Source organism: Apium graveolens, chromosome 5 (assembly GCF_009905375.1).
Source record: "Apium graveolens cultivar Ventura chromosome 5, ASM990537v1, whole genome shotgun sequence".
NCBI lineage: Eukaryota > Viridiplantae > Streptophyta > Magnoliopsida > Apiales > Apiaceae > Apium > Apium graveolens.
The window spans coordinates 15,558,435-15,578,575 of NC_133651.1; the positions used below are offsets into that span (position 1 = coordinate 15,558,435).

General features: G+C 31.8%; 2 protein-coding genes across 3 annotated transcripts; one reads left to right on the top strand and one right to left on the bottom strand.

Moving 5' to 3' along the window:
* Window positions 1–2,539: 2,539 nt before the first annotated feature.
* On the top strand, window positions 2,540–19,684 carry LOC141661342 (putative NAD(P)H dehydrogenase (quinone) FQR1-like 2). Of its 2 annotated transcripts, XR_012549916.1 has the most exons (5): window positions 2,540–2,732; window positions 3,852–3,896; window positions 5,029–5,094; window positions 5,232–5,308; window positions 19,269–19,393. XR_012549916.1 is itself a non-coding variant. In XM_074468327.1 (2 exons), the coding sequence occupies exons 1-2, from the start codon at window positions 17,274–17,276 to the stop codon at window positions 19,495–19,497; spliced, it is 729 nt and encodes a 242-aa protein (XP_074324428.1). In that variant the 5' UTR covers window positions 17,081–17,273; the 3' UTR covers window positions 19,498–19,684. The 2 variants fall into 2 exon arrangements, 1 of the variants encoding a protein (XP_074324428.1); XM_074468327.1 differs by lacking the exons at window positions 2,540–2,732; window positions 3,852–3,896; window positions 5,029–5,094; window positions 5,232–5,308 and adding an exon at window positions 17,081–17,773 and having other exon boundaries at window positions 19,269–19,684.
* Window positions 6,233–8,051, bottom strand: LOC141661367 (homeobox-leucine zipper protein ATHB-40-like). Its single transcript, XM_074468362.1, has 3 exons — window positions 7,830–8,051; window positions 7,376–7,683; window positions 6,233–6,675 (listed from the first exon to the last, which is right to left on the bottom strand). The coding sequence occupies exons 1-3, from the start codon at window positions 7,921–7,923 to the stop codon at window positions 6,442–6,444; spliced, it is 636 nt and encodes a 211-aa protein (XP_074324463.1). The 5' UTR covers window positions 7,924–8,051; the 3' UTR covers window positions 6,233–6,441.
* Window positions 19,685–20,141: the final 457 nt, after the last annotated feature.

Sequence of the window (20,141 nt, forward strand, 5' to 3'; positions counted from 1 at the left end):
ATTATTTTAAAATTATTATTTTGAAAAAGAAAATGAATGGTATAGAGAATGTGTTCGTGCAAAATTCTATTATGAAATATTATGACTTAAAGGAAACTGGTGTTTTATCCGCAATAATCAAATAACATTTCAAATGTAGGCGCCTGGCCCAATATGTTGGGCCAAAATGAATATATATTCCACTTTTACCTATCATTTCTTACCAATTAAAATGAGCTACTTCATAAAATATGATAGATAATGAGTGATTAGAGTACGTTTATGGACACACTATCAAAGTAGAAAAAACATGTTATGATGATCCTTTTTGACAATTAGCGGTTAACTATTAGTTGTAGTGATTTTGCTATTTTGAATAAAATTGTTCGATAAAAAGATGTTTTAATTAGATTTTTGTATATGTTAAATTAAAAAAACTTCTCCATACATTTTTTTTTCAATATTAGCTTTTTAGAACAAAATACTATTTTGAAAAAACTAAGTACAAAATAAGAATATAAGAACACGAACTAAATTTTTCCCCACAAAACTTGTGACACTTGATAAATTTTACTTAGCGAAAAAAGAAACTTGATAAATTTTACTTGTGATCACTCTGGCTTATTACGGTAGTAATTTCTTTTTTTTTAAATTTTAATCTTTATGGTTTATGTCGAATTTAGTGCTTTTTGATTATAAGGTTATTGTATTGATGTTTATATAGCTTCATATGATTGTTTATAGTCGATTTGCATCATTAATTTTATCAAACTGTAGATGGAATTCATAATTCAATTATTAGGGTTTTTGAATTTTTTTGACCAATCATTTTTTATTATGGAGGGATCTGAGGTTATAAGCTATTATGGGTTTGATTGTATGTGTTCTAAACTTTAATTTAAGCTGTTAATATCATAGTTTCATGTACGATTTGGTCAAATCGATATTTGGCCAGAAATTGGTTTGATTTGGTCGGAGAATGGATTCCCGGATGATTCTGACTTGTTGGTGCCTAAATTGTGTTGCTGGGTTTGTTTAGAATGAAAACCCATAAAAATCACATCAAGCGGTATTGATTTGATGCTGATTGGAGCTCACCCGACTCCGGGAACTCGTCGGATTCTGGAAATTTTCCGGCGTGTTCTTGGTGACCCGGTGTGTTATTTGCGACCCGTTTCCAACCCGTTTTCTGAACCAGTTTTGATCTGAAAAACCCAATTTCAATTTAAGAAAAATGTTTATGGAATTTATTTTTTTAAAAAAACAAATATCAATTTTATTTATTTAAATAAATTGATTAATTAATTCATTTAATTAATTAATTTATTTTATGAATAAATTTGAATTATTTTCAAATATTTTCCAAAATCCAAAATTTTATTTATTTATTATTTATTTATTATCTTTTTAAATTGATTAATTATTTTGATAATTAATCATTTTATTTAAATAATTTGTTTTACTTTTATTTAATTTCCAAAAATTATGAAAAATTTATTTTTAATTTTGATTTTTTAAATAATTATTTAAAAATATGATTAATGATTGATTAATTTGAATAATCAATTATTTTAAATAATAATTTTATTATTCTTTTTAATGAATTATTAATCGAAACGTTTATCCGTTTTAAATGAAACGAACGTTTCCTAAAATTAAAAAAATGATCTGTTTCCAATCAAAATAGTTTTAAATCTCAACTTTTTTCGGAAACGAGTTGACTTTCGATAGTTATTTATTTATAGACCTAAATTGTTTTAGAAAATTGAGTTAAATAATCTTTAAAATTATTGTACGAGTCAGATATTGAGTAAAAATACGAATAATGACCCGATTTCGATTCTAAAACTATTTTTATTACCTGTATGACTATCTGACTTATGTCCCACATGATTTATATATGTAGTTGAGTCCAAAATGCTAGTTTTATTTATTTTACGAGTTATTTGCTATTGTGCGGGTAGATGATAAGGGATAAACATATACAGTTTGTACAATTATTGTACAAGTTAATTAAATTAGTATCTTTCATTTATAGATAGGAATTGAACGAGACACTAAAAGCCAGGACTAGCCCGTAGTAGTAGAGTTTGTCTAAATCGCATACTACCTCTGTCTCTCTCATTTCTTTGCGGGTTTTTTCACATGCTTGACACGCATTTTAAGCAACTATAAAGTATAAATCCGTAATTTATTTTTAAAATTTTATTTTTTTTTATAAAAGTTTAAACATTATATTTTTATTTAGAAGAAAAAAAATTTTAAAAAAAATTATGCAACTACATTTAATAAGAGTATTAAAGTGCGTGCCGAACCGCCGTCCGCCCCCAATATAAAGAATTGAGGGGGACGGAGGGAATATATGTTTGGCTAAATCACATTACAATGGTACCATTCAGAATATTCCTAAAATTTAATATATTCGTTTTAATTGAAAAATGATAATTTTAACTTTAATTTAGACGTATATATTTGGCTAATTTTACCCAAAATAAATTAATTTGATAATTTTTACTCAAAATAAAAATATATGCGGCCATTCCCCCAAAAACAGGCCAAGAAAACGGAGGGAATTTTAAAACAAGGGCGCACTTGGGGCTTAAAAAATCCAATTGGAGTTCATCACACGTGTTAGCCTCTCTCTCTCTCTCTCTCTCTCTCTCTATCTCTCTCTCTCTCTCTCTCACTCTCGTCTCAAGCTATGTTCTTAAGTTATGCCGGTTTTAATCCAAAGCTTCATAAGCCACAATCAGGTCAGGCTTCTCTTTCTCTGATTCATTCAACAGTGTTATTTTTGTTGAGACACCGGCAATTAATGTCATAACTTTTTTTATATTGGATATATATGCTATAATTGTACGTACAATGTAACTTACCCTACTTTGTAGTTAGAAATTTATCAATCTGGGAATAAGAAATTCGAATATAATGGCGAGTTTTCGGTGCGGTCTTTCATTTATCAGATGCGTTTATACGAAATGATTAATTGATGTTACCGGATAAAATTCGGTCTGGTATACAGAGAGAGTGTTATAAGTATTTTTCTGGATGGAAATAAACCTAATGAAAATGTAGCTGTCATGTTTGCGATTTACTGTAGGTTAAACTTCAACGGTGTCCACATTTTAATTTTGTAATTTGTTTGGGTAAAAATTTGTGGATGTTAGTTTTTTCATCTCTGCAAAAAATTTATTCCTAGCGAGGCCTAATATTTTGTTAAAGATGCAGTTTAAATGGGAATGTTTTGCTTTTTGTTTAATTCGGTTACTGGTATAATTAGCGAAATAAAATAAAAAAGCGGTTCTATCTAGGATGAACTATAGATAAAATTCACAATGATTTGTTGTAGCTTTGTCCGGGCATTTGTGGGCAGGTGATCATAGAGACTGCTGCATCGCTGCATTGATTCGTTGATTTTTTTTATATAGTTTCCACTTGCATATCAATGAAGGATTCTTTCTGTCTCTCTTTTCTTTGTAATTATCATTTCATTTTTGATGAGCTCTAGTTCGGAATTACAATGTACTAATGTAGAAAAATATAATTTCATGTAGACAGTGATATACAGAATCAAGGGTATTGTACTAATGTAGAAAAATATAATTTCATGTAGACAGTGATATACAGGATCCAGGGTATTGCTAATGGCAGACCATGTGCAGATATTTAGGCAAAACATAGTAACCAGAAATGTCAGAAATAGTCTTTTAGTTGATCAATCTAAGATATTCATAAATTTTGATTACAGAGAATCTCATATCTAAGTAGCATGTTTAAATAAATAACAAATTTGTAATTATTTAATTGCTCTGCATTTACTGTAAACTCAAGATTTGATAATTGTAATATAATTTGTTTTCACCTTTATGCAGGTGGTACACCTCAGGTGACATGCAGTTCTCCTATTTACACCTCAGGTGACATGCAGTTCTCCTATTATATATAAACAGTACAACTCATAGATTCATCTAGTGATATTACCTTTTCCTTTGACAAGCAGTCTGCAATTGTAATCAAAACAATTTCTAACTGTTCCAGCATCATACTGACATGTGATTAGTATATAAGCTTACTTGAGTGGCCAACATGTGAGAAGATTATTGAACTTACATGCCTACGGTTTTGAGGAGGCATAGGGAAGTAAGAAATCTTTAAGAGGTAGCTTCTCAAGTTGGTAGTAATATTTATTAGGTGCAAATGCAGTCATTTAGTCTACCTAATAAAACTTTGAACTAGCATTCCTCTATCGAATTATGGTGAATCATTGCTGATACAATCTATTCAGGGTTACAGAAAGAATATGTGTAACAAATTTTCCATTTGTCCTGGGTTTAAATTAGCTTTGCTTAAAGTGTATAGTTGCCAAAGTCCAGGATCAGATGTGCTATATGATGTATGTAGTTGGTCATACTTGTTTTGTTGCTTTTTTTTTGGATACTGATGGTTATTAAGATGAGAATTACTCATTAAACATTTTTGAAAAGAAATGCAGTCAGTTTTTTGCATTTAATTGTATATACCAGGGTGACGATATATTAAACTAAACCAGTAACAGAGATTTGGACTAACAAATACTTAGCTGTGCAGTATGTCATGATTTAGTGGAATAATTTTTGCATCTAACTCAATTTCAAGAGAACAAATTCCAGGTCCAAACCCATCGTCAAATGTCTTCCATATGTTTCGGTTGGTGAGTTTAGAACATGATCTCTGATTCTCTATATAAGGTGATTATACGTAAAAGAAATTGGCTCTCTGTGATTACTAATATTGTAATTTGGAGCTATCACGGAAACATCCAGAATAGTTCGATCTTTCTTATTCTCTATTCTCTTCCTTATTTTTATCTATTCAAATAAGCGAATGTTAAAACTTTACAAGTCAAGGAGATGATGGGTTCTGGACTTAACAAGTCAATATTACCTCAAGTGACTACTAAAAATTCAGAATTCGCGTTGGTTTTCATTTGAAGTTGTTAAATTTTAAAAAAATTAGTGAGATTGATCAAATAGTTTTAGCTGATGCAATTTTCTTTGCAATGTTGAACAGAACTCCTTAAATGCCTGATTTATTGTCAAGAGTCCCAGCTTTTCCATAATGTTTATCTACATCATGGTATGCATATGTTTATCCTGCTTTCCTGCGCTAAATGCGACAACCCTATAAAGACTGGCGTAGCCTGGAAGTCCTTACAAATACTAGATTTATATGAATATGACCATTTTTTATTTTATTTTTATATATATTTGCAGTCTTATTTGATTTAAAGAGAGCGACCATTTAGCCAGATGATATCACGATGGAGGCTGCTTGAAAATGTTGATCAATTGTACGTTCTTACTAGTCTTTTCTTAATTGCTTATTTTTCTTCACACACTTTCAGTATCTATATGAAGTTGTCCTAGTCTTTCTGCTTGCTTGTATATGTGTTTTGATCAAGAATAAAATGTTGCATGTAATAATGTATACAATCAAAAAATTAGGAGTTCTGGAACCAGTGATATGTGCAAACTGTGATTATGTTCGTCATTTAATCCATAAAATGGGTTAATCTCATAGTATACACAGGCAAGTGGAGTTCCACAAGTTTTTTTTCATTTAATCTTGGGGTATTTTCACAAGTGGGCATAAATATTACATGCTTGTACATCATCCAGTAATTGTTGTGAAATTTTCTAAATACATCACAGGCACAGGCAGACACATTATTCTTTGTTTCCTGGTATACCATGTTGAGTAAATATTGAGAAAAACGTTCATTTTTAATGTTATATTCAATTACCCTTACCTTTAGATAGCTCTTGCTTACCTGTGATGGGACAGAGGAGACATCTAGTGGGACTTCTTCACCATTTTATCTTTTGGCCTGGATAAATTAGGTATAGGACATTGAAAGGGGTGAATGAATTACAACTTCATCAGTACAAAATCTGATTCATGGGCACAATAATATGCATTCGAGGCACAAAAATTTTCATGCTGTTCCGAAATTAGTAAAAAAGATGCTAGTGTCCACCCATTAGGTATTATTTATTATTATGGTGATTCCAGATTTGGACTAGGAATATGCAACTAGTATATGTTGATCCCTCCACATGATAGAATTTTGCATTTCTTTACATGTATAGGACAAGAATACCCATGTAAGTCGTGTTTTTTCCCAGATTCTAACATCTAAATGCCCTTGTGCCCTTCCCCAGAACAACCTCCTTTTTAGACATTACCAAGCTTGTGATACCTATTACGTTAAAAATAACGCTAGCAAGGTTGAACAATAACTATCAAATTAAATTATTACAAAGGTCAAAGGGTGATGTTTACCGCTCTAAAACATACCAACACTGGTCAAAGACATGTTATTTAATATGCAATCTTTCTCTAGTCTACACATTGGAACACTGGCTAGAAAGCAAGGAAAGATTTACATAGGGTAATGAATATGTACAAGCTAAAGTAACGTAATTACATATCATAGAAGTTAGGCCAGTACTCCATTCCATTAGTATCGTAGTTGTTGTTAGTCACACAGAAGACACTTTCCAGTCCTTCTATTCCAAATCCTCCTAAAAAAGGTGGCTCCATAATTTCAGCTGAAAACGAAGAACTTGGGCTATTGCTTGAAGCCCCATTGGATTGCTCTAATAACTTCTGCATTTCTCTCTCGGTTTCTGAGAGTCGTTCTTTAAGTTTTATAACCTGAAAAAAAGTTGGATATCAGAACGAGTTGTCATTGTTTATGAAAGAGTCACTAATTTAACTTATATCTTCTAGGCTTGAAAAATTGATGGTAACGTGACTCTGAAATAGTGAAATGGGATCAGGTAAACCAAGTGGCTAACCACGTGGGAAGAGCACATTGCAGCTTCACTCAGCAGGTGTTGGCTAAACATATTAAAGTGATAACCTGCTCAACATGTTAAAGTGATAATAGCCTCTAACAATTGGGTACGTAAGTCAGATGCTTGTGTATTGAGACATTGTTATCTTTTGTTATCCAATAGGGTGTCAGTATTCCCATCTCCGTATCAAAGTTTTTCTTAGTATTTCAAACCCTGCTACAGGACATAGACTTTTGAGGCTAGATCCCATTGATATGAAATTTTATTGGTTTGTTTTTCGGATATCTGATGTTTTGCTAATACACAATATGAACAAATTATAAAAACAACCTAAAGCTTGAGTTGTGACTACATAGCAACTATCCAAGTTTTAGAAGTGAAACACTAGAGTTGGGGTAACCACATGTTTAGATTTGGCGTGAGAAAGAGGAACCTTTTATACCCGTCAAAATCACTCTAATGTTACATTAACAGAAGCTACAAACATGATTTTGATGTAATAATTTACCTATGAGTCTATGACCACAATGAGAGGGAAAACGGGGATAAGAACTTACTTCAGTTTTCAGTTGGCATTTTTCATAAACAGCACTCTCATGTTCACTTTTCAATCTCGAGTATTCTTCCTCAAGTTTCTTGCTCTTATACCGAGTCCTCCTGTTCTGGAACCAAACAGCTACTTGGCGTGGATCAAGCCCAAGTTCAGCAGCAAGTCTATCCTTCCTCTCAGATTCCAATTTATGTTCATTTTGAAAATGGAGCTCAAGCATGTTTACCTGCTCATCAGTAAGTTTCCTCTTCCTGAACCCGCTGCTTGACTCCCCCTTACTACTCTTGCGCCTTCTTCTTGGTTTCGTCTCTGACCCTAAATATATTTTAAAAAATCCAGGAAGTTATAAGTTGTGATCAAATTCATCTATTTATTTTGCATGCATGTAATATTTTTGTATAGACTGATATATGTAGAGAGAAAGAAAGACAGATTGTGCTTTGCTAGATACTACAACTGACCTTGTACTGATACCACCTGAGTGTATATATCAGGATAGTAGTTATTGAGTACTACCATCTGATCATCAAACTGATTATTCATGCTGCTTGACATCTCTTTCTAAGTTTATAATATTATCAGAGGGGGAGGTACTAAGAAATTATACCAGAAAGATAGGACTATAAAAGGGAAGACAGTTCAATGGAAGAGTCCCTTTACTTATTTATAAACTTGGGGATATTGTAATTGTCCCTGCTTTGGTTGAAAATATCAGAATTGCCATCTACTAGATAAGAGAGATGCATAAGGTGGTCCTGTCTAGATTAAGAAAATGAAGACTATGTCTCTCAGACAGTAGAATTGTTTTTTATCTGATTTTGTTGAGACGTGACTCAGTGAATAAGGTAAGTTAGTTTGTCCATCTCTTATTGTGAACCCTTAACACACTAGCCAAGCCTCATGTGCCAAGAACTGATCTGGATAAAGATGAAGTAATACACGGTTAGCTCATTAAGGTACCAGCCAAGCATAGTATGCACTCACCCAGTGAACAAGTAATCTTATCCAATAAGCTATATTTGTATATGTATCTATTATATATCTTCCAAGTTCTAATATAGAAAAGAAGTGTACTTGAAGGAAGTCACCAACATAATAAGTAACTGAGTACTTCAGTTTTTACAATTTACATCAGCAAAGGACATGTTAAAGAATTTCTAGTGTGTACGCTGTTATACAATTATATGCGTTGTTAATTACACTGAAACACCGTCTCATGTGATATTCACACTAGTTTTCCAACCATTCTGTCCCGTACAAATAATATCTGAAATCGGAAGACGGTAGATGTGTATATATGTGCTGCTAGAAAGTAGAAAAAACAAAAATCAAGCTAATATGGCTTATAGGATGTTGTTATCAGCTTCATTAGAAGTTTTCCTAGGAGTGGAACTTAGGATGTTTGAAGTATACCCATTGATGTTCATAGTTCTACAGCTAGGGACGAGCTGCTAATGCTTGTTACCAGCGTTACTGTTTTTTATGTGAGAACCTGTATTTTTTGTCCTAATTATGCATGTCGCGTCTTTGCCCTCGATATATTTTAAAAGAAGATTAAGAACTGTAATAATTTCCACTTCACGTTATTTTTTCATTATCCAGTTATATGACTGCAGACTTAGTAGTGGTATGATGCTAATTTCATTATTTGTTCTCTGGTGGGAGAAATGACTTTAATATAGCTGTAGTTTCCAGTTCAGGCAAATAGGATAAGGCGATAAGTGAAGATGGTCATTTTGGTGTGATTTTTCCATCTGAACTCGATGCAGAAAGAACTAACAATGCCATTAAGAGCAAAGACAAAATGTACAAATTTTATCCAAAATTTCACTAAAATAAGAGTATGGATAAAGATAGGAGTACATGTCGAAAACCTTTTGAAAGACTCTATTGCATTATGATTTATGCATATTGTGTTGGTCAATTTTGGTGTGAACATAAAGATATCATAGTGGTGAATAGTGATGTTTAGTTAAGGTTGGGATCCAGAATCTGACCACCACCACCACCACCTCGGAGTTAAAAAAACCAACCGTACGGCCTTATTTTATTCTGAGATGTAAAGTAGAGCCTTTTCATTTGTGACTTGTGAGCAATAGTATAGTTTGTCTAGTTTAGGTGGCGTTATTCTCTCCTCTAATTTCCATGGCTACCTACCAATTTAGCCAAAGCCGAACTCCGCCGCTGAGAACAGCAAGGCTAGTTTCGAATTAAAGCGGAGAGATACTAAACTCGAAACATTTCAAAAGTTTAGAATACCGTGACAAATACTAAACTCGAAAGGTCTGGAAATTTTAAAATATCATAAGAAATACTGAACTCGAAAAATCTTGAAATTTTAGAATAACGCGGACAAACATAAACAGATGTTATAAACCTGTAAATTAGATTTGACTAGGACACATGTTAGTTCAAAGCAGAGCAGAAACTGAGTGATAATGTAAGAATCCAGCTGAGACAAAGCTAAGCCGATGGGGAAGAGAGAACAACTTCTACGCAAAGGAAATGCCCATCAGCACATGGGAGCTAGGTCAAAAATGAACACACGTCTCAGCCCGGGAGTGTGTTCTAATGGTACCAATTTTCCTAAGGCTTATAGACTTACACGTGTAAATCTTTTAAACTCTCCAGGCCTACCAACTAAAAGCTGTGTTTTTTATATATCAGAAATTGTACATGAGCACGTTTAACAATTAAAGGTAACCGCCAATACATTCAAGCCCTCTGTATCTACTAACCAATACCATTGCAGCAATTTAGGGTAGTACTCTTTTACGAGTCCTCTCATTCGTCACACAGTCCTAGGACTGTTAGATCATTATTTCACGGTTATGATGCAAAAAATTATCCTTTTCTCAGTTATTTTCCATTGAAAAACAAATCTTTTTTCTGGGTTATTTTATGCGGAAAGACGGTATTCTCTTTCCGCATAAAATAACCAAGGAAAGATTCTTAACACACCAGGACCCCTCTTTTATAGTCTTATCTTCCCCCGTTTTAGTGTACTTGTGATAAGCTGCATTGCAATGCTGTCTGACTGGGACCTTGTTTTGTTGTTTGGTTTAGTGCCTTAACATCATGCTTTACTTTCACCGTTGAAATTTTGGCCAACTAGTCAGAAATTGCACCATCGATATAAAAGGTGGCTAGATACAGACTCACTGATGTAACCACAGCTCTTAGATATTTTTCTTGTCATTTTATTGTTACTGAATATTCTCAGACATTCGAAATAATTATAGTTTTGAAGTTCAAATTTGGGGTGACTGGTATTTTTGTTACTTGTCAATTTTATAGAAGATAGCCCAACGAGTCCCTCATCAGGCGTTCAATTTTTAGAATTAAGATTTTCCGCGGACTCGATAGCAGCTGTCTCCTTCGTCTAAATTGAAATCGAAGCTTCAGAACCAACAGTATAAAGATTTTTGGCCCGAAATGTAGGAATTTATATACGTTCCGTCCGTTGAGTGTAGTCCATGCCTGGCTTGTTTTCATATATTCGAAAAACCAAACATTCAGGGGCAGTGATGCTTTCATAAAGTGGCAGTGGAGCTCAGTTTTAAAATATCTGATGAAGAGTTCTTAGCTAGTTTTTAACTTCAAATTGAGGGGTAAACTTTACTCTAACATTGTAACATTGGACTTCCTGATTAATTTAAAATTGCAATTAGAAGAAGATTATGGGTAATTTATATTGCAAAGAACTATTTCTGCTCAGGTTAATTGGTAACTAATGATAAGGTGTAGTAATGGTAAGGTGTTTTTATTATGGGTAAGTGTGTATTATAAGGTCTCATCTGGGGATTTTTCTGGGTTATATTAGTGATATGGCTAAGATTCCCATATGCTTTTCCGGAGTTATTATTGGTAGCTTTGCTTAATTAATACTTCTACCCCGTTAACTAAACAAATGGGTGTCATGTTTAATCCGACAATTCCTACTGTTGTTTCCCAATTTCCAACTCTGTGATTTAGTGCCTATACAGCTAATGGTGATTGGATTTCAACACCTACCTCTGGCTAATTACGTTGGTTTTGCTGTATTAGCATTTTATCAAGCATTTAAGTACAAGTTTCGGAATCATTTCATTTGCTACCTCACTGTAGACAGCTTAAAAAATTCCCCATGTTTAGGTCTTTTAGATGAATCATTCATTTGTGGTCCTTCAAATCCTTAACCTAAATTAATAATCTTGTGATCTTGCAAGTTAGATCGTGATTAGTCATCCACTCTGCATAAGCCTATGTATATATCTTATATTATAATTAAAATGCTGGGTTATTCCATGTCGTGTTGGGGGTTCGCTGTCCTGGATCCATTGGTAGTGGTACATAACAATGTTCTCTTTCTTCATTAATATTTAATAGAGATATGGTATATATTTCCTTTAAATTTTTAACAAATCATTTTTGCTGGTAGACGGAACCCTAAAACTGAAAAATTAAGTGTACATAAAATGACGTGTACCTTCACTTCCTTCACTTCTATATTAGTTAGGGAAAATAGATTTTTTCGTCACTCAACTTATTGTGTTTTTGGGAACTTATCATTCAACTATTATTTTATTTTTTTTACTCACTAATGTTAGGTTCATATTTGTTTTTAATCACTAACGTTAAGTTCGGATTTGATTATTAGCATTATGCCAATTTTTGGTAGCATTATTAAAATATAGTGTTAGTCTGTAATATTTTAATAATTTGATATATGTCTATATCTTTATATAGAGTACTCCATATGTCCCCCAAGATGTTTACCTTGGAGATGATAGTTTGACAAACATTTTAAGGCTCCTAAAAGATGTAGTTTGACATGCATTTTGGGTCGGTAAGAGTTGCATGAAGGATTTGTGATTGGTGATTTCATTGGATTTTTGAAAGTGTCGTTTGGTAAAATATTGATATGTAATTTTTTAATTTTTTTAAGTGCTTTATAATCAGTTTGCTAATTTGATTATATTGATTTTTTTTATTTCCCAGTAATTTTAGTACGGATTGTGATGCCTCTCCCTAATAATTTTGGTTTTGAGTTTAGTACCCTACCTAAAAAGTACCTAAAAAGTAACAGGCGTATATGAACGGGTTTTATGCGTTATTTTAGAATGTATATACATCTGTTCTGACCAGATGTTTAAAATAATATGCGTCCTTCCTATAACATACGTATATAATTCAAACATTATACGACTCCTCCATATGCCTGGCAAACTCAGACACATATAAGCTTTTCGTATATGACACATATGACACTTTTTTACTAGTTATCACTATATTTTAATAATGCTATAGAAAATTGACAAAATACTAATAATCAAATCCGAACCTATCGTTAGTGACTAAAAAAAATCCGAACCTAACATTAGTGAGTAAAACAAAAAAAACTGCCATTTAAAAATTAAGAGGTGTGTGCTTGTTCCCCCCTTCTTCCTTACCATGGCAGTTCAGTGGTAAATTTCTAAACACACAATAATAAGTTGGATGATGAAAAAATTCATTTTCCTATTAGATATATTCACAGAAAATATTTGTGGAGAAATTATTATAACAATCGTTTGTAGGTCTTAGCTAAAACGGTTAGCTAGAAGAAGGTTAGCTGAAATTTTATTAAACCTTTAAGTACTTTTACTTAAGTGATATTATCTGTAATCATTAGGTATATTTAAAATATTATTTTTTATTAAATTTAAATATATTTTAGTGAAAATAAAATTATAATATTTAATAAAATATATTTAATGCTAATATTAGAATATTTTTATATTTAGGCCAATATCTTAAAGTAAACTAATAAAATAAAAAAATATTTATTAAGATTGATTGAAAATATAATAACATACTTAAAAATTAATGGAAAAAATGATTAATAAACCTTACTAGATATAAATAAAAAAGAGAATTTACCAAAAATACTAACCTTTTTTTTTTGCAATTTTACTATCTTCTGATTTTTTTTGCAAAAATACGGAATCAACCAAAAGCAACCAAAATTAATCAGATATGCAACTAGTTGAATAATTTTTTGAAAATTAACGCAATAGATTCCAGTTGCAGAAATTAGGGTTTAGGGTTGATTTAAGGGTACATGTAGTTGCAGAAATTCGGAAAAACTTGCATGCAATTGATTCCAGTTGCCAAAAAACCGTATTTTTGTAAAAAAAAATTTGAAAAATAGTATTTTTGCAAATTTAAAAGTATTTTTGCAAATTATTTAAAAAAATGACAGTATTTTTGTAAAAAAAATTTAGACTTGGGTATTTTTCAAAAAGGCCCAATAAAATATATGATTACTAAAACATATCTTTTATATTAGAATTTTTAAAAAATTAGTTAACACTAAAATAACATGTTTACAGTTAATATTACATAATATTTATTATGTTAAATAAAAATATAAATAATGCATCTATACATATAATATAATGATGATGAATATATGTAGATAATTTTTATATTATAATATATGTATATATATATGTGTGTGTACACCTAGATTTTAACTAGTTGCAACTGACAAAAAAGTAATATATAAATATATGTACAAATCTATTTTCATATTGACATTATATAATAATTAAAATAATATAATAATTAAAATAATAATACACAAAGACACCTATTCGAGCTGGCTGATGAAAAAAAGTTATACATACACACCATGGTTTGAAGAAATTAAGAAAAATAAGGCTAGATATGATGTGGAATGATATAGAGGACGGGAAGATGATCAACAAATATAGAAGATCAATTCTCGATAGCTATAATTTTACGTAACAGGTGACTATGGTTGGAGTGACTTAAAATTAACACAATAGATAAGGTGTCACGTTGACAAATATCTAACATATGAGTTCCATTGGAAATACTCTTATACATAGTAAATTTGGAACGAATTTTCTAGTGTGTACTCATGATCACATGCTAATCGCGGAATCTTATTATTTTATTTTAATTTGATTGATTCATATCTATTGATAATAGTGAATCATCTGCATACACAAAAATTTGATCATCATCAATCAAAATAAGCTAAACTCATGTGCACACACTAAAAAACCGAATTTAGAAATCAACGATAATTAAAATTTGGTTACAACTCACACAAAATATACGATTTTACTTGATGAGTTAATGTTGAGTTCGATGTGTAAGAAAGATACATCGCAAGACTATACTAACTAATTTTAGAGTCTCCGAATATGTTTGATATATTCGAAAATAAACGCAGACCGACTATTTAGTTCAAAACTGAGAATACTAGTCAAGTGCTTGAAAGTAGCATGCGTTAAATGAAATGAGTCGAATTGTTTAGAAACAACCCTTAAATTGCGCCTTGGATTTTGCCCGAAATACTCCGAGGATGTCATGCATGACTTCATGATTCTCAGTGTTGAGGCTGCGCTGCGGTCTCTTATTTTAGTCTGAGTGCCTCCGGTTAAATCCAAGCAGCATAGTTACATGATTCTAAACATCGAGTAGTGGTAGTTTAGAGTATAATATGTGTGTCCTAATGCAAGCTTTTGTTTCTTTAAGCATCCATTAACTTTATCTTATTTGCACATGGTGTGCACTTGCTAAATATATTCACGTCTATGTATTTAGTTTGTAGCCTGGTTCGTGTACTACTGTACTGTCTATTGAGTGAACAGTTTTTTTTTTTTAACAAAATGCTTTTTATAAATTACATCAACCAAAATTACAACTTAATTTTAATAGGAACAAAACTCTCATCGAAAAAAACACAGGCAGGATTAAACAAATAAACGAGCTAAGCAAATAGTCGCTTATGTTTTCAGACTGTTTAACATCATGAATCTCAAGATTCTTTGAATGAAAAAAGATTAAAATGACTTCCTGATCCATCATACGTGCACCAATCCTGGAACTAGTAATATCACAAATGACCTTCACATACGCACTACCTGTAACCCAATGTTTAGAAGCACCCAAGTTATCTACATGTCAAAAACTAACTATAGACAAGCTGATGGTGAAAGATCTCAAAAAATAAACACATTTTAGTTGTGAAAAGTAAGCCCTTGTAATATTCGGCACCAGCCCAAATTCAATGCACGAAAAACAGATCTCCCACAAAACCACATAAATCATTTTCAAAGTAGTCAGGAACAAAACAAAAACAAGCATCCAAAAAACATACTTCAACATTCCAACAAAAGGGGGACAATCCAGACACATGTCAATAGACGAGACTTAAACCAAAAAATTCAAATACCTTGGAATGACACTAAATTTTGGTATGATGTTAAGGAGGAGGAATTGAATCTAGAGGTAATTTTTATTTGCAGAATTGGATTTAAAATCAAGATAGATCTGAGAAATAAATTCTAGATATTTGGTTTTTGTTCGATTTTTATTGAAAGGAAGAAGGAAAATCAAAGAAAATGAAAGTTTTGGGGCTTACCAACGGTGAAGTTCCGGCGGAAGCCCCCGGCAGCCGGTAGGCAGGAGCAGAAACGGAAGAAACAGAGGGCGGTCTCACTTTAGGGTTTTCGGGTTATTGAGTGAACAGTTTATATAAGAAAATCTAAAAATAGGTCGAAAATATGTTAAAGAAAGCTTTGTTTTAAGTGAGAGATTGGATTAGTTATAAGAACATCTAACTAGCATTAATGCAAATTTTTATTAAATTCCTAGGATTTTGATATAATTTAAAATGTTGAAAATTTATATTTTATGAGGCCGAAGTGCAGCTTATGATTATAAACACTTTTTTGTTTTTATTAACAAAACACCTGTTTTTTGAACTCACTATAAGTTACTAGTATAAAATTTAAAGCGTTTTGTACAAATTAATCATGAGTTTTACTTATAATTGCACATTCGTGTTCGTGTGAATGTGAGATCTTTTACCATTCAAGTGTTTTTTCTAAAAAAATTTAAGTTGATTATAAATGATAGTAAATAAATTAATAGAAAAGTTATACTCTTGATCGTAACATACTCTTATTTAATTTATTTGTAGTGGGTATGAAATTTAGAAAAATACTTGAAATAGTAACAAATTCAAAACTTCGAAAGAAACATGCACTCCAAATGTTCTCAAATGTATTAGCATAAGAAAATTTTGACCAGTTTGATCCAATTCACCTGCTCGCTGACAACGAGGGGATTACACTTCCAAATAATACGGGCCATGTTCACCCTATATTAGTGGGCCGACCCAATACCAAATTATCTAATATATGGGTTGTAAAATAGGTATTCGTCCCTCATTCTACTCGATTGTTAAAATGGCTGTCCCGTATTTTAAGATATATAAAAATATTATTTTTAATTTTTAATTTTTTTTTAAATAAAAATATAAACTTCTACGAATACACTTACAAAAATATGTTTTATAAACAGTTTTGTAAAAATCGGGAATCGGGAAAGATCGGTCGAGTTATCGATTTAGGATTAATTGAAAATCGGGGATTAATCGGAATGATTAATTGGAATAAAAATCGGATGTATTATAATATTAAATAATATTTAATATACTATTATAATTATATTATTTATTTATTAACAAATATATATTTATTATATCATAATTTCTATAATTATTTATTTTTAAATTAATATAATATTTTAAATTTAATAAATAATTATATATACTGCAATAAAGAAAAATTATAAAAATGCATTCAATATTTTAGAAAGTAATTATTACGAATAATAATTCAGTGTAGAGCAGGCAAAACAATCTGAAGGATTCAGTGAATCAGTGCAGTCATTCAGGAGTATTCAAAATAGAAACGAATGGGCCAAATGTGAAAAACCTTTCATTTTTCTCCCGCCGCGCCGACTGTTCAGTGTACCTCCCTCGCCGTTTCCATTTAAAAAAAACTAGGGTTTTAAACACATATACACACACTTATTAATCCTCCACTGATCACTACGATTCAATGGGAAAAGGCGGTGGTTGTATTCCCAGCAAAAACCACCCGCCCAAAGTCCTCCACGACGATGACTATCCAATCAAATCTCTCCAAAACGACACCGTTCAATCACCTTACACAAAAAAACTGAAAATCTACGTAGTGTTCTACTCAATGTACGGGCACGTGGAAGTACTAGCGAAGAAGATCAAATCAGGAGTTGACAGCGTTGACGGAGTTGAGGCTGTGTTGTTTAGAGTGCCAGAGACTTTGTCGAATGATGTGTTGGTGAAAATGAAGGCTGGCGAGAAGGACGGAGATATTGCGGAGATTTTGGCTGCGGAGGAGATGGTGGAGGCTGATGGATTTTTGTTTGGGTTTCCGACTAGGTATGGTTGTATGGCTGCTCAAATGAAGGCGTTTTTCGATTCTACGGGGAAGTTATGGCAGGATCAGAGGCTTTCTGGAAAGCCTGCTGGTTTTTTTGTTAGTACCGGGACTCAAGGCGGTGGACAGGAGACCACTGCGTAAGTGTTTTTGTTTTTATGTGAATTGATGTCTTTATGATCATGAATTGTGATTGACAATAGTTTGTTGAATGGTTAAGTTGAATTTTAAATTTAGTTGATGTAATTTGAGGTAATTTTATACGATGCACAATTTGATATGTTAATTGTAGGCTTGTGATGTGTTTATGATTGTGAATTGTGATTGATGAGTACATTGTTGACTGGTTAAGTTTTAAATGTAGTTTTATGTAATTTTGAGGTAATTTTATGGAATGCACAATTTGATATTTTAATCTTAGGCTGGTAGCGAAGGTAGAAAGCTTCTATCCTGACTGATCGTATGAATTAAAAATGTTGGATAAAAAATGTCAATTAAGTAATTTGAATATCTAATCAAAATTAAGGACATGTGATAGTTTGATATTTTAGAGTGATTTGTTATTTCTCTACTCCCAGGCTAGTTTTTTTTTCTTTTTGCAAAGATTGTTACTGTTTACTCCTTCTGTCCCTCTCTTTTTAGTTGTCACATTTGCAAAAAACACACATATTAAGAAACATTTAATTATTTACTTTATTTTCATGTTTGCCCCTAACTATTGCATTCTATTATGAAGTGATGGGTGTTTACATTAAGTATAGTCAAACATTGGAACTAGAAATATAAGGGTATAGATGAAAAATACTCTATAAAAATGCATTGAAATGAGAAATGTGAAAACTATTTAGGGATATTTTTTTTTGCAAATGTGACAACTAAAAAGGGATGGAGGGAGTAACTTTCTTAAATTTGCACTTTAGAATGTTATAGACATAATCCTTCAAATTAAATTGGTTGCCATGTTCTTGATCATTTCTAGTTGATTGTGCTGGGACAAATGATCCCTCACTCGACCATCTACTATTAAACTATGGAAATCAACTGACAGTTTATCAGAATTTCGTATATGTTATGACCTAAGAATACATAGAATATGCCTATAGTTCAAAGATTGTTAATCCAATGTGTTAGAGAATGAATTAAGATAAGCCCCTTTTGTTTAAAGTAGTCCCATTTGAGTTATAAATGTAGGATGTTCATAATATTGAACTAGTGATGGTAAATTAGTATTAGACAGTAGATTTGGTTCTTTTTTGTTTTATTTGGTATTTTGAATTGGCGGAATTTTAAGATAATGTCTTACAATCTTTCATTACAAAAATTGGAACTGTTACTCTCTATTTGGTCAAGATGGAAAGGAAGAAATGAAGAAACTTTCCTAGCAACTTGTGATGTAATTGTTTTTGGTCTTTAAAAGACAATTGAGTAGTTTTTTTTCAGTTCTAGAAGTTCATTGAATAAGCTGTAGTTATGTAACTATTATTTGGGTGCTACCATAACTAAAGATTCTGGGGATTATTCTAATCATTGGTGCATTTTGTAATAAGTCATGTACATTTTCCTTTCCACTGTTGGCTGTGAGATGTTGAGTTTTTGCAGTCCTTAGCTTAATTACTTTTATTTGTGTTGCTGCAGTTGGACAGCTATTACCCAGTTAGTGCACCATGGAATGCTATATGTTCCTATCGGGTATACCTTTGGAGCTGGTATGTTTGAAATGGACTCAATATGCGGGGGTTCTCCTTATGGTGCTGGGGTTTTTGCTGGAGATGGTACAAGAGAACCTACTGAAACAGAGCTGGCACTTGCAGAGCATCAGGGCAAGTATATGGCCTCTATAGTGAAGAGGCTCACAAGTACTTGAACTAATTTAGCTATAAATTAAATATTTGGGAATTAAAGTGTCTTATTTTGGGTCTATATTATTCTATATATATGGGTTGGAATTTCTCTCGAGCTATACATGGATCAGTTTCAGTATTCTTGTTTCAAAGTCTGAGAAGTTTCAATAAGAACGGGTTTTTTTCCTCCTGACATCAGTTTTTTAAACCTATGAATAGACCCAAGTCAAAGTGTTCTGTTTGAATTTTTTTCTGGTAGTCAAATTAAATTTTATGATTTTAATAACACAAAAATGTATTTTAAAATACTGGATTATGTGGACTATTTATAGACGTATTTTTGATTTTTTTCCAAAGAAATCATATAGGTTAAAAAATACAATCATGTTTGTTTATGGAGGTAATAGCAATGGTGAATGACTGAACGGTGATCATTGATCGATTTGTGTGATTTTGGAGATTAAAATCGAACCAAACTATTTTTTTTGACTATAAGGAATCCGAACCCAAACAAAATGTTATATAAAACTTTCTATATTATTGACTCTTCGGCTCTGATAGGCTTCTCAATACTAAACTATTAAAAAAGTAATTAAGATTAAAACATTTATGTGAACATAAAATTTGGAAAATAGAATAATATAATATATTGATGTCAATTTTTCCT